The following is a 15,059-nucleotide window of genomic DNA, read 5'->3' as shown; positions in this document are numbered from 1 at the left end:
TTACATGTCCTTCACCCTTAAGTTCCTTTACATCTCCTGGGTGATGCAGTCCAGATCATGAAACGAACAGTACCAATGCATATTTCATCCACAAACTTTCCCATGTGAATGCAAGGTCGACCCTGCGGTGGACCCGCTATAGAGAAGGATTCCGAGGCTGATCCTTTCCAAGACCTTCTACGAGGAACACAGATGCATAAACACATTTCGATTTTCTGCCACTGCATCGTTTACTCTAAGGCATCCTTTACACTGCAGTTAGCTAACAGATGCTTTGGCAAGCGTCCTCATCCACATGTTTGAAGGATTATGAGTCTTTTATACTTTTTGCCAGCTGCTCCTCAAGCTCTTTTTCTGCCCTGCCTCGTTGGGGTTACACATAATCTGTCAAAACTCACAAATGTTCCCAGTTTTGTCATTTGGACACAATGACTTTGTACAGACACAAGAAACCACTATTAGTTCCTTCTGTACTGTGGTGCTTAGCTGTATGCGTCCTTTTGCAAGCCTGTTCTGGCAGAGAGCACTCATTAGCTCCGAGTCCCCAGTGTGGCGTCTTTAAAGGAAACTCTCTGCAGGTGGAGGGAGATGATTTACTTTTTCTTTTCTTTTTAAAAAGGCTCCGTCAATTTTATGCACTTCCCCTTTTCAAGACAGTGCACAAATGCAGCCGTTTTCTTGGGTTCTGTTGCCAAGGATGCTAAATATAAACAAGTAAGAGCGACTCCGTCTAGTGGCCTGTGGAAAATAACAGGTTCAGCAACACGGAGAGTTGCTTCTTCTCTCCTGGGTTCCCGACAAGTTTCTCTGGGCAGTCATTGATAGCGCCCAAGCACTTGTTTTTCATATTGTGTCCGATTGTGACATTTACCCAGCTTGCTTTACCCACCATGCTTCCCATTCCTATTTCTCTGCAAAAACTTGCTCTCATGTTTTGTGTTGATTAAAAGCAAGGCTGACCCCCCTGGCATCCACACAGTTCCTTGACAGAGGAAACAGGGAGGGAAGGAACAGCATTAGAGGTTATGCATTTAGTCTTACAACATATTTTTTGGCTCTTACCTGCAAATGCCATAATTTTCACTATTTGACCATGCTCAATTTTGTGATTCAAAATCCTTTGCTGTTCGTGGGTCAGCTTTACTTCAGGCCAGCTACTAAAACCAGAAAAAAACAGAGTAAAAGGGATTAAGGAAAAAAACCCTCCCACATAAAACAAACAAATCGACCAACAACAGAAGGAAACCAATGAATGATTTATCCCGTCCCACAAGCACAAGCAGGAAGGCAGCACTGGAGCAACTTGGTTATTGTGCAAATGAGAAAAGCAGGGAACAAAAGAAGATAGAAAAAAAAAATAAATTTAAACCTTGGGGAAGGTTACATAGGAAAAGACCTTCTCCGGGGCCCTAAGCCTTGCTTTAAAAATGAATTTGGCACCCTGGCTCCTTAGGCTTATTGAAATAAACAGTGATTTGGGTTTGGGGCGTTTTGTTGCTTTCAAGAGCATGTACCTTAAATTGCTCTCCGGTCCCTATGCATGTAGGACAGATCAATTATTCCTGCCTCTCAGGGGAGCCGAGAGCTTTGATTAACATTAAGAAAGGCATTCAGCGCTTCTGGCTGGAGTGCAATTGTTTTATTCATAAAGGTCTGAAACCTGTCATCAGCCAGCAGTGCGAACCATCTTTTTGCACAGGGTCCTCGCCGATACCACGCATAGCGGCGGAAAACCTTGTTTAAGTATCCTTGACATTTCACAGGGTGCAGTTAGGTGGCTGCCCCTAGGACGCATCTTTTACTGAACAAGCAAAATCTGCTCAGAAGAAGACTTCAAATGGAGGGGTGGAACAAAAGCGCTGGGAAACCAAGAAGCCCTGAAACCCAACAACTGTTTACCTGTGATTTTTTTTTTTTGTTACGGCTTCTCTCACTGTTGCACCTCAGATCATCGGTGATTTTATTGGATTTATCTTTGCTAGACCTCTCTGATGGATGAAAGCACTACTATTCCCCTTCTGTAGGTAAGGAAAAGCAAACTAAATGACTCAACCCAGGGTAAATGTGGCAGAAAGGGAACCAAGCCTGGATCTCCACAGGTCAGGAAAGCATTTCACTCCTTACTGTCCTTCCTTTCTAGGCAGCAAGCTACCAACCAATGCTAATTTCTAACAGCTATATATATAAGAGTTAATATATAACAGTTATCCAACAGGGTCCAGAAAACAGGAGTCAAACCAATATCCTGCAGCTGGTATCTCATTTCCTCCCGTGTACAGAAAGCGGTGTTCATAAATGAACGACCACATTATTTGTGCTACAGTAACATCCCCAGCAAGCCAGCCTCCATTTTGGCGGACTGCAGCTTGCGTTTCTACAGGAAAATTAAAGCGGGCACTCTCTCCTCCTTCCAAAGCTTCTTATCCATAGGGAGAGTGGTGATTTGGGAGGGTGTTTTGGGGTGATTTGGGCTCTGTGAAATTTCAGTGGCCATCACACTGGAGCGCACAGAACTGTGTCCTACTAATACGTAGACACATTGGTGAATAATGACTTTTAAATTCAGTCAGTGCTTGGTAAGTCAATTTTTACAGATTTAAGGCCTGATTCTGGTTTTCCTCTGAGAAGTTGTGTAGAAGATGGCCAGGAGCAGAATAAGGTTTTGTACTAATTGTTATGAATCTCAGAGTCTTGTCAACCAGCCCCTGCCATGAAACGTTTGCTCCCCCTCCAAGGTTCAGCACTCCACCAGGGCCCTGTGTGTACGTACTTATGAGCATTGCTCGGATCACCAAAAATAACGTTACCCAGACCAGAAGTCTTGTCTGCAGCGTGCCGCCAGTGTTTCCTCTTCTACTGTCTGCAGAGTTACAGAAGTATTTTCCATCAGATACAAGCAGTAGAAAATATTGTAATGGATCCTGGTAGAAAGGACAAAAGAGAAACTACCATTGAGAAATCATCAATAACAAATTAAACATCTGCAGCCACCTAAAAGACCGCCAATATCTTGAATACTTCTAACAGAACGATGCATGAAGCTTCGAGCGCTCAGGGAGTTGCAGGAGACAATATTCATATTTTAAAGTGCAGTTAGTTCTACCTTGAAAAGTGACTGCAAAGGCACCAGCTCTGTTTGTGGCCTCTCCCTCACTCCCGCTCGGTTTGTATTTCAGGGTCCGCCACACAAATGCGACCTGGGATTAGAATCCACAGGATCCTTTTGCTCTCCTGAACCAGAGACTGGAGGAGCCTGAGAGAGAATTTGGGCTAGTTTGGGCCTCTAAAGTGAACCAGTTTCATCAACTGTCTTATTCCGATTCTACACAAAGGTGTTATCCCTGACAATACTTCATGGTGCTTTGTTACTGCAAAGAGAGGAGCACAGATACTCTGCGGCTTTAATTACGTCGTCAACAGCTGGTTTAAAATTAACCTCCATCCTACATCAGGGTTGACACCACTGTGGTTTCACCTCAGCAGCTTTTTACCTGCAGCTTTGTTCCTGTGAGTTAACAGCTGCCCCAACAGGCCACGCTGCAGGACTTCGTGTCTCACCCCAGGTGACCTGCATGCTCAGACTCACTAGTTGCTCTAGGAGCTGCAAATAGGTATCAGACAGTTCCTCGAGGACATGTTTCCTCCTTATGCCCTAAATTACAAACCTTGTGGGGTTTGATGAAATAATGGCAGAAGAAACATGGTCATTCCTATTTCTTCTAGTCTAGATTGTTCAAGGAGATGGAGATGGACATGGGTGACTTCGACCACAGGCTCTTATTGCTAGCGAGTGACACCCTCTGTCTGCCACATCTTCAGTGGGTGTTTACTCAAGTTAATGACCTTAGCCAGCAAATATCAATCACTAAACATGATGCCAAACAAGCATCCTGATTTCCCTGGTTGGTAACCTGAGCACATGGCCCATGGCTGAGCAAGCAGAGGATGAACCATTCTGCCGAGTCTAAGACAGGTCAGACTGTATCTCACAAAGGGCAGCTTGTAGAACCATCTTCTTTCTGGTGATAGATTCCTTTTCTAGTGCATCTCCTTTCCAGTCTTCTCATAAGAAGAATTTACATAGAATCAATCATAGAATCATAGAATGGTTTCAGTTGGAAAGGACCTTGAAGATCATCAAGTTAAAAACCCTCTGCCCTGGGCAGGGTCACCTTCCACCAGCCCAGTTTGCTCAAAGCCCTATCCAACGTGGTCTTGAACACCTCTGGGCATGGAGCTTCCACAACTTCTCTGGGCAACCTGTTCCAGTGCCTCACCATCCTCGTAGTGAAAATTTCTTCCTAATATCTATTCTAAATCAACCCTCTTCCAGTTTCAAGCCATTCCCCCTTGTTGTATCACTACATGCCCAGCTCTCCTGTAGCCCCTTTAGATACTGGAAGGCCGCTATAAGGTCTCCCCGGAGCCTTCTCTTCTCCAGACTGGACAACCCCAACATGTGTCCTTAATCCTCATCTCATCCTCACTGCAATTCTGAAGCAACCTGTGGGTTCTTACCTACATTACGAGGCACCTCTCTGAACAAAAGGCACGGGACAGATTGCTACGCACATGCAATGGGTGCCCATGGGACTTGTAGTGTGACTTAAGAGGAGAGAAGGGAGTAACTGGTCTCAGGAAAGTAATAACTGCATTAAATTGTTGCAGCTGATGTGTATTTACTTCTATTCAGAAAGTTTCTACAGTTGCTTTAAAACCTGCTTTTGTTTCTGAAAAACATTATTTTCCTTGAACACTACTTCCCAAAAAACAAGCAGGCTATGAAACAGTCTAGGAATGAAAGTAAATTTAAAGGCAACGCTCCTCAAAGTTTCTGCAAAAAGCCAGGGATGTGCACACTGTTCCTGACAAACTACATGCACCGAGGAACTGAAGAGTCCTGAGCAAGAGGAACATAATTGCTCCTGAGCATATAATCACTGTATATAGAATCATAGATCATTTAGGTTGGAAAAAACCTTTAAGATCGAGTCCAGCCATCAACCTAACACTGCCAAGTCCACCACTAAACCATGTCCCTAAATGCCACATCTACACGTCTTTTGAATACCTCCAGGGATGGTAACTCAAACCCTTCCCTGGGCAGCCTGTTCCAATGCTTGACAACCCTTTCCACGAAGAAATTTTTCCTAATATCCAATCTAAACCTCCCCTGGTGCAACTTGAGGCCGTTTCCTCTTGTCCTATTGCCTGTTCCTTGGGAGAAGAGACTGACCCCCCTTGCTACCCCCTCCTTTCAGGGAGCTGTAGAGAGCGAGAAGGTCTCTGCTCAGCCTCCTTTTCTCCAGGCTGAACACTCCCAGCTCCCTCAGACTTGTTCTCCAGACTCCTCACCAGCTCTGCTGCCCTTCTCTGGACATGCTCCAGCCCCTCAATGTCTTTCTTGTAGTGAAGGGCCTAAAATATGTATTACATATCACCATGCCTAGAAAGAGGCAGGCAGGAAGCATCTCCCCACTCCTCACCTGTTAGTGATCGCAATGTTCCTGTCCCTCATTGCGTACAGCAGCGTGGCTATGCAGTAAAGTGTCTCAGTCACGTCCACAACAGAGAGGGTAGAGTCGGGTCTCTGTAGACATGCCATCAGCTTTTGGATGTCGCTGACACCATCAGAGAAAAGCACCATGACTGTGATTATGGCCCACATGTTCTCAAGCTGGTATAGGCAACAACAAGAAAGCGTGAGCAAAAAGCTTTGAGCCTTTAGGAGCAGGGAAAACCTGCTTCAACACTGAAAAAATACTTATGCCATGAGGAATAGTTAAATCCTCTTCAGTCACCCCGAAAAGTACCAAATAACACTCGAAAGGGAAAACTTTAAACGCAGGAGGGCAGATATGATCTTAAAGCACCAGCAGTTAAACCTTTTAAATAAACGAGTTAATAGATGTTAAACCTACCCCCGCCCTGCTCTGTAAATGCGGCAGTTTGTTGGTGATGCAGACTTCAGCCTTTAAGAAGAGATGATGACTCCTCAAACACCGGAGAACCACACTGGGATCTACCTTCCGTCCGGTGGATATGGCAGACACGCACCTGCGCAGAACGGGAACAGCAGCATTCGCAAAGAAGCCTTATCAAGTGAGTTTATTCTCCAAGTAAATAATGCCTTCTCCACAGTACCAGCAGTCAGGCTGCAGCAAGTTTATGCCTTCCTGTGTGCCCCACAGATTTGACTGACGCATTCAGCGATGAGGCTGCGAAATGCCGAACTTGGATTTCCAACCCTAGGTTTTGTGCCCAGAGCCATTTAGACAAGTAATTCCCAGCTCTGTTACACAGACTTGTGCTTAAATACTTTTGCTGCATCAAGCCCTTAGTCTGCAAGTTCATCCTGGCTGTCTTGAAGTCTCCTTCCAGAAGACAGGTCTACCTTGCTCTTAATCAATCTGACTCTTCTCCTTGCACCACCTAACTGCCATACAAAATTGTCTTCTAGACTAGAGAGATCTGAACAGAGCGCTTGCTTTTACCAGCGACACATCTGGAGCTTGGGCTTGCTGCTGAGTTGTGACTGATAAGTCAGTGCGGGTCCAGGAAAGCAGCCTTTCAGGAAAGGAAAAGAAGAAAATACACTGGAGATAGGAGGGACTAGGAAGAAGAGCTCACACCCTCTACAAGATATTTGTGTTTTAGCTAAATCCAAGAGACGCTGAGCCTCTCTGAGACACTGGCTGATCTGGAGATGGAAAAGCAGTGCTGACATGACAGATCCTGAAATGTAAAGGGATGCTAAAAGGGGCACTTAAATTGAGTCTCACTCTCTGCAGCAGTCACACATAGTCACATCGTCACAACTGTCACACAGTCACAGTTGCAGGAAGCAACCATATAATGCCTTCTCCCAAGCTTGTTGATGGGTGCCAGAGGGCAGCAAGCGAGAGGACAGCCCAGTCTTTTTTGATTTTGTCATCTAACACTTGTCTTGGAGCTCCCAGCTCCTCTCATTGCTGTACCCAACCTGGCTGTGCTCTGACATAGAGGTCCATCTCTGAAACCTTCCTTTGAGCCTCCAAATCCAGCCTGTGGAAACCTTGCAGCTGCTTGCTGACACCCTCTTGTTCAGGGTCTCCTCACCTCTTTCCTCCTTTGATGCAACAACCATCTCCGCGCCCTCCAAGAGGCAACACCATCCAAGTCAAAAGGCCACCACCAAGACTGTTCTTCTGCCCCCTCTTCCCAGTCCATATTCAGCTTCTCAATCTCCGCAGACATCAGTACAAGGCTATTCCTGCCCCAGGCTTTGCAGCTTCTCCCTCCCTTATCCATCACTTCTCACTTGCTATGAAAATCAGGGAAACTGCAGAAGGGAATTTGGAAGCCATGTGCTCAAAGCCAGGACAACTTCAAAGTTTAGTCGTTTGTCCAGTTGAGGTTTGAGCACCTCCAAGGATGGAGATTCCCCACCTCTTTGGGCCAATGTTTGACCACTCTCCTAATATCTAACTGGATTTCCTACACCATAACTTGTGGCCATTGCCTCTTGTCCTCTCACTGTGCACCTGCAAAAAGACGTTGGCATCATGCTCTCTACAGCCCCCTCAGTAGGCAGGGGAAGACAGTAATTAGATCCCCTTTCCACTTTCCCTTCCCCAGATTTCATCCTCTACTTGTGCATCATGTGCTCCCGATACAACAAAGAAGAGGAAAGAAAAGGGGGTTTTACCTATTTCCAGAACCCTATCAGTTATTTCCACCATTCCTTCCTCATATTCCTGTACATCTCCCACCCGTTTAGAAGACAAACCCATTTCTCTCCTGGCAATTCAGAGGATAAAATAGAAGAAGACCCAAATCAAGGAAGATCTGAGTATCTACTGATGTATGCTGGTTTTGGCTGGGGAAGGGTTAATTTTCTTCATAGTAGCTACTATGGGGCTATGTTTTGAATTTGTGCTAAAACCAGTGTTGATAATGCAGAGATGTTTTTGTTACTGCTGAGCAGTGCTTACACAGAGTCAAGGCCTTTTCCGCTCCTCCCCCTGCCCTGCCATCGAGCAGGCTGCGGGGGGCACAAAAAGTTGGGAGGCAACACAGCCGGGACAGCTGACCCCAACTGCCCAAAGAAATATTCCACGCCATATGACATCATACTCAGTATATAAAGCTGGGGGAAGAAGGAAGGGGGATGATGTTCAGAGTGACGGCGTTTGTCTTCCCAAATAACCGTTACGCGTGATGGAGCCCTGCTTTCCTGTAGATGGCTGAAGACGTGCCTGCCCATGGGAAGCAGTGAATGAATTCCTTGTTTTGCTTTGCTCAATGCGCAGCTTTTGCTCTACCTATTAAACTGTCTACCTCAAGCCACAAGTTTTCTTACTTTTATTCTTCCAATTCTCTCCCCCATCCCAACTGGAGGGAGCAAGAGAGTGGCTGTGTTGTGCTTAGTTGCTGGCTGGGGTTAAACCACGACAAGGTGTAAAGTCAAGTGCTGAAGCAGACTCACCTGATCAGCCCCAAAACACACTCTTCCTGCTCCTTTGTTATGGCGAAAACCTGCAAGATCTGTGCAACTCTGTGCAGGGCCATGGCCTCCTTCATTACGTACTGGTGGTACAGCTTTTTCCAAGGAATGAACTAGAATATGAAGCACATATTACCATTTTTCATCTCACAGCATTGGAAAATAGGTTTCTTCTGGAAATAAGCTAATCAACATGACTTCCAAAGACGACCTGGTGTTCAAAAAGTCCCTGTAGCTTGATGGAAACAGGTATCTAGCATGAGATGGGAAAGGAAAGAGGAAACAGAGGAAAAAGAGAAAAACTTGGTCCTCATGGCCTGCAAACTTGTCTATTTTTGGCTGTTTTTTCTCAAATGATGGGAGCAGGGTGATAGTGGTTCAGTTTCAAACATCAAAGCATTAAATGAATGAGGATATTTTCAGCACTATTGCACAGATCTACTCTGAGCGGGGTTCGAGTGCTTAAAACCCCTGTGTCCATGAAGCCCTACCCTCCCACAGTCTGCTGCTTGGACTTCTTTGGTAAAAACAGACAGGGCACTGTCTTTTAGGCTGTGTTACAGAGTGAAGAACAGATTTGGGAGAGGACTTGAGCACACTCAGCATTCAATGCATGCATTTTCTATGCATCTTTCTAGCTCTTCAGGCTCAAAGCATGCACACTGTGCTGATAAAGCGCTGAGTGCAGGACACCTCCTGCATTGTTTCCAGCCTTACCCATCCTAATTTATTGGAAGAGCATGAACAAGAACTTAGACCCCGACAAAAACATGGGCTGTGATCAGTCCCCCACCACTCTGAGACACCTTCTTCAGACAAGCCGAGGATTTCCAGCGTGGACAGTGAGAGAGTCTAGTGGTGCCAGCTGTTTCCAAGCCACCTTAAATTGAAATGCAGAGATCCTCTCTGCAGCCAAAACAACTGCCAGTGGGTTCACGACTGTTTGTACTGCGACAGCCTTGACTGCAGATGAACCACACATTCACAGGCTGGGGAACAGTGACGTACACTGGCCACGAGAGGACACTGCCCTGTCTGGTAGCCAGAATTTTCTGCATGACCCGTATCAGGAAAAAAAGTTGCAAGGAAAACAGTGAAGGGGGATTTTGTGGAGCCTTCCAGGATGCTCTCTTTCCACGTATGGGAAGAATGCATCAGTGGAAGTTACCCTAATATTGATTTTCTGATACAGGTTGGCATCTGAAGATGCCACTGTAGTCCTGAAGACCAAAAAATGACAAAAGACCTCATAAGAAAGGATGTGGCATTAGGGAACAATAAAGGGATTTAAAAGAACAAAAAGAGACAGACACAGCATGGATGCTCCTACAGCAATGTATGCAGCAACAAGACTGAGACAGAACAGAGCAGCAGGAGAAGGGACAGGTTCAAATCAATATCACAGCAGTCCTTACCAGTGGATCACTGACTATCGCCCTCCAGCAGCGACACACCAGGCTCAGGTTCTGATACAAATCAGTCACTGGTAGGAAAGCAAAGATGTGCCTCAGGACTTCAACAGGCAGCTCGTCAATACTTCCCTGAGGCAATTCCCAGTTCCGAGTCCCCAGGAGTCCGTAGTGTGCATCAGGGACCGGTTCAATTTCCATATCGTCAAGTTCCTGCTTGATCTGGCTGTGTTCTGGATGAAGCACCATTGGCTTCTTCTCAGGCTCACCCCACAAATCATGCTCTGGCTTGCAAACACCTGCAGCTGCAGTGGACAGAGGCCGTTTTCTGGAGCTTTCCCTGGGAGGAGGTGCAAGGTCCTCATCCTCCAGAAAAGAGCAGGAATCGCTGCTGATCTCCACCACAGTGGAGGCATCGCTGAAGGAATCATCAGGGTCAGTGAAGATGGGATCTGGTAGCTCTTCTTTGATTCTACTGCTCTTCGTCCCACCAGCACCTACTTGTTGTATCTGAGAGATCCTGAAGTAATCAGTGATGTTCTTCTGCTGACCTTGGCCTGCAGAAAGAGGAAGAGCATGAGTGAGGTCAACAAAAACAAGCACAAAGCGTGCTACTCCTAACTGAGCTAACAAGGAGACCAGAGGCTGTGTAAGGCGGTGTAAGGCGGTAATCATTTCCACAGGGTTCCTCACAGAAAAACAAGGAGACCAGAGGCTGTGTAAGGCAGTAATCATTTCCGCAGGGTTCCTCACAGACGTATGAGCTTATGACAGGTGAACTGTCCTGCTCCATATTGCTTCTCTGGCAACCTATGGAAGTCAACAGAATAACATTCATCTTTGCACCGTCCACATAACCTGGACACTCTCAAGGTACATCTGACACCTCCACTAGCTTCTAGAAAAAGATACGGTCTGCATAACAATCTCTCAGATCAACAATTCTTAGCTACATAACACAGCAGATGTGTGTTAAACAGAAACACAGCTGCAGAATGAATTTCATGGGAGATATTTCCACTGGCCAAAGAAACAGAAATAGGAAGGAAACAAAATGCAAGACTTGAGTTGTTGTGGTGTGCCTCAGAACAAGGTTGGGCTCCCAGCAGTTATTTATTGCTCTTAACCTGGTGAACGAGAAAAACACTAAGATTTAAGAGAGGCTTCAGAGTGCTTTGCACCATTAGAAGGTCACAGCACCAAGCCACTAGCAGGCTGCTCCTACCACAGTGTAAGAGAGACCAGTGCCTTTAAGATGATAAAAAGCCATTTCTTGCCAGATATTTCCTGCCTGCAATGTCAAAAAGCACTGGAGATCATAAAGGAAACCAAAACTTGGCAAGAGACTACTCTCAGCAGACTCTCCTTCCTCTGACAGCCACGCAGGCCATGCAGCACACAGACTAAACATACCAGCACTGATAGGATTTATTCTGTCCTGCTCCTAGTCTGCAAAATATCGTGATGCTTAGCTAAGAAGCAACTCGAGAAGAAGAAAATCACAAGCACCTACTGCTGATTTTAATGCATTTTATTTCTGATGCTCATGAAGGCATAGCTTAAGGAGGTCTGATTTGCAAGATACTTGCTGCTTAAAAGGAACAGCTCCCCTGCTAATGTTCGAGTCCAATACCCTAAAACCTGCAGCATCTAAGATTACTGGATGTTTTAAAGTGAGATAGTCAAAGACATCACTGATATGAAAATGGAAAAGAAAAGTACACCTACGAGCACTGAGTCTATGACTCCGGTGTCTTGTCCTGGCTCACCAGCAGACATTCTCTGTAAAGTGAGTCAGCTCACACCAAGGCGCACAGATATTCCCATGAATATCTGAAATGCTCTGAAGTCTCACCTTCCACAGTGACCAAGGCACTCAGGAGCTCAGGAATAACTCAGGATGTTTTTTCTTTGCTTTCTACCTGTCTCCTCACCCACACGTGTGTGTAGTGTCTCTCGTCATTACACAGGGTTTGAGGCTGGGCCTTTAACCCCGCACCATGCGCTATCTGAAAACAGCTCTCTTGCTTTCAGTTTGAGCCCTGAGCCCTGTTGTGTGCAGATTAGCTCAAAGTCTTATCAATCCTCAAAAGCCCTCTAAGGCTTTGGAATTTTGAGACCCGTGTCTACGAGTTGTCACAACGTTTCTCCCACCCAGGAAAGTCAAAGATCGTTAATATCTGTTAAATGCTCAACAACACTTTTGCAGTCCTATATAACTAGACAGTTCATTATTATTTAGTAAGTATCCTAAAGAGCATCTAGAAGTAGGAGTCACATCATTAATAGTGCCTAATTGCAGAGGCTGTAGTGTTTCTCAGGGAGAGCTGCTGTTCTCTCCACGTAGTCTCCGACAGCTCAGTGACAGAGACATGGAGGAATTTCTGGTGTGAGGAGAGACTAAACACACACACAAAGGTGAACTCGCTCCCCCATACAGAGCAGTATTCATGGTATCTCTTTTTCTTGCCACTTGACCTTGTGGAGGTGGAGATTAAGCCCAGTTTTGCCATGCACCATTCAAACCCAACCAATTTCTTCTACTTGCACTCCCCTCAACTGGCATCACTCTCCTATCAGCACAAATTTGACAATGGATTACTTTCACTCCACACCATATCAGCATTTTTCTCCCCCAAATCCCTCAGCCTTCAAAGTATTCGCAATTAGCGTACCTCCTTGATGTCTCCTTGTCCGGTGGGTGGGGTAGAGGCCCCTGTTTACATCTGATCTACTTTTTCTTTGACTCAATGGCTGCGTCAGGGGGGATGAACCTTCTGTGCTCCGTGCCAGAGCTTCGCAGTCATCAACTGTAAGGTGCGTTTTCTTGAATCCCTTCATTGCTTTGCCAACATGCAAAAAAAAGACCCCAAAACCGAACAGTTAGCAAACAATATATAAACCATGTCTTTTAACAGAGGCACAAATACACAGGGTTTTTTTTTCAGAGTTTTAATAGGACAGTCCCAATGTTTCAGCCAGGAGTTTCTCCAAATAAATCATAGCAGAAGGTACAACGCTCTGGTGAGGTGCTAAGGAGGGCAATGCATTGTGTCAGGGCGACACATCTGCAGTCACTGCAACAGCGTCTTCACCCCAGATCCTCATTCCTGCATTGTACGAGGCTTCGGAACAAAAGAGGACGATGTAAAACCAGAATCTGTGCAATTTTTGCAGCTTTCTCTACAATACCATAACACAGAGGAAGCAGATACAGGCATTTGTGTAAATGCAAAGTATCGTTAGGAGGACGTCGAGGAAGCCTACAGAGGCTGAACTGCGCAAACATCTGTGAGAGATGACTGTGACTTGCCTGGGGAAGGTCAGAGCTAACATTTAAACACACAAACTCGAGCCTCTCGCAAACAAATACAAGCTGGGATCCTCCATTAAGGAGGAAACGCAACCCACTTCCAGCACAGCTCTTCCCCGCGAGGACAGTTAAGAAGCAGCATAAAACCACCCGAAGAGTTATTTTAAGAAAGCCTTACTTGAAATCTGCATGAGCTCCTCTTTTCCATGCACAGGATGACCAGCAGAAAAAGTACAAACAGTGCAACTTGTTTCTACCGAAAATGCTCCCGAGAAACCTGAAACCACAGCATGGGACGGGCTTCCTTCTAATAGGAGAATTATCTGCAAACACCACTCACGCAGTTTCACTGTTATTTTATTACTACACTGTGCTACGGCGGCTAAGCTCCTCTAACACTTATGGCAGCCACGAAAGTAATCGACTGATCTCGCACAGCAGGATCCAAGGGCCACTTTGTTTCATTACGCTGCTTCCTCCTTTTCATCCACGTGAGCTCAACAGGGTGGCATTAAAAGCACCCACTGAGCTCCCCGGGGAGGCTGTTTTCTAACATTCCATGCTCCTCAAAACACAGCAAACGAGGCAAGCGGAAGGAAAAAAGCAATGCAAGACAGTCCCATGGCACTTAGGGACATGGTTTAGTGGTGGACTTGGCAGTGGTAGGTTTATGGTTGCATTTGATGATCTTAAGGGTCTTTTCCAACTGAAATGATTCTATGATTCTATTCTATGACTCTACTTAAAAATGCTACTTCTCACTTGAAATTGAAAAGCTTATTGGATTAAACAGCACAAATCATTGAAGTGTATCAATTCTCTTGAGCACACGGTCCCGGCAAATGTCAGAGCCGACGTACCAGCTCTGTGCCCATTCCCGCAGCTGCTGGACACAGAAAATTCTCACACGAGATCACATGAAGGATTTGGGGCAAAACCTCTGCTCCCCCATCCCATGACAGCAAAATCCCCGATGTGTCAGGACCACGGCACAGGGTTCAAGTCCAGAAAACCAACACAAGAAGATAACCGGCTCAGGCTTCACCTGCATTCATCTTTTCTCCCTTTCCCCATGATTTTCCATCGGCGACAGCAGCAGAGACACAAGCGCTGAGCAAAGGTTGTGTGGCAGTGCCCCGTCACGGTTTATGGCGTTGATCACGTATGGAACGTGACGGGGAGTGGAGCTCGTCAGCCACGAGAAGACACTCCAGCTGTGAAGCGAAAGGATCAGCCATGAACAGCAGCCACGGAGAATAGGAGAAGCTCCAGGGGAACAAGAAATATTTGGGAGAAGGTGGGAGCTGCTCCCCCATCTGCCCCCAGCACGTTGTTTACAAACCATTTCCCCACATGGATGCCGCCGGCCTTGTGCCCCCCAGCATGGCACCTGTATGGGGAGACCCCTGGCAGCCCAGGCCCCCCCTGCGGCTACCCCACACTGGCCCAAAACAGCCCCCTCATTGCCAGCCCCTGGCCTGCTGCCTCCGCAGCCAAGGGCCCTTCCTCCTCTGTCCCCCATTACCAAGCCCCCCTCATTGCCAACCCACACACCCCCCCCTCATTGCCAAGGGTCTCCCCCATTGCCAAGCTCATTCTATTTGCCAAGGGACCCCCCATTGCCAAGGATCTCCTCATCGCCAAGCCCCCCCCATTACCAAGACCACCTCCAATGCCAAAGGTCCCCCTCATTCAATGCCCAGAAGCTCCCTCCCACTACCAAGATCTCCTCCCATTACCAAGATCCCCTGCAATGCCAAAGATCCCCCTCCCTCAATGCCAAGAAGCCCTCCCCATTACCAAGATCGCCCCCACTGCTAAGGCCCCCTCATTACCAAGGGTGTCCCCCCCC

The 15,059-nt window shown here is 46.5% G+C and overlaps 1 protein-coding gene across 1 annotated transcript in view; it reads right to left on the bottom strand.

The window, feature by feature from the left end:
* FBXO18 (F-box protein, helicase, 18) overlaps window positions 1–12,735 on the bottom strand; it is a 28,926-nt gene extending 16,191 nt beyond the window's left edge. The window contains exons 1-7 of the mRNA XM_009882979.1: window positions 12,570–12,735; window positions 9,901–10,451; window positions 8,468–8,598; window positions 5,922–6,057; window positions 5,487–5,677; window positions 2,808–2,921; window positions 1,063–1,157 (exon numbers count right to left, since the gene is read on the bottom strand). Of these exons, the coding sequence (XP_009881281.1) occupies window positions 1,063–1,157; window positions 2,808–2,921; window positions 5,487–5,677; window positions 5,922–6,057; window positions 8,468–8,598; window positions 9,901–10,451; window positions 12,570–12,735 (1,384 nt within the window). The remainder of the gene's footprint in view (window positions 1–1,062; window positions 1,158–2,807; window positions 2,922–5,486; window positions 5,678–5,921; window positions 6,058–8,467; window positions 8,599–9,900; window positions 10,452–12,569) is intronic.
* Between the last annotated feature and the right edge of the window lie 2,324 nt (window positions 12,736–15,059).

This window comes from Charadrius vociferus, unplaced genomic scaffold (genome assembly GCF_000708025.1).
Source record: "Charadrius vociferus isolate BGI_N301 unplaced genomic scaffold, ASM70802v2 scaffold32, whole genome shotgun sequence".
Classification (NCBI taxonomy): domain Eukaryota; kingdom Metazoa; phylum Chordata; class Aves; order Charadriiformes; family Charadriidae; genus Charadrius; species Charadrius vociferus.
The sequence above is the reverse complement of the archived record's forward strand: the minus strand, read 5'-3'. Positions and strand labels throughout refer to the sequence as shown.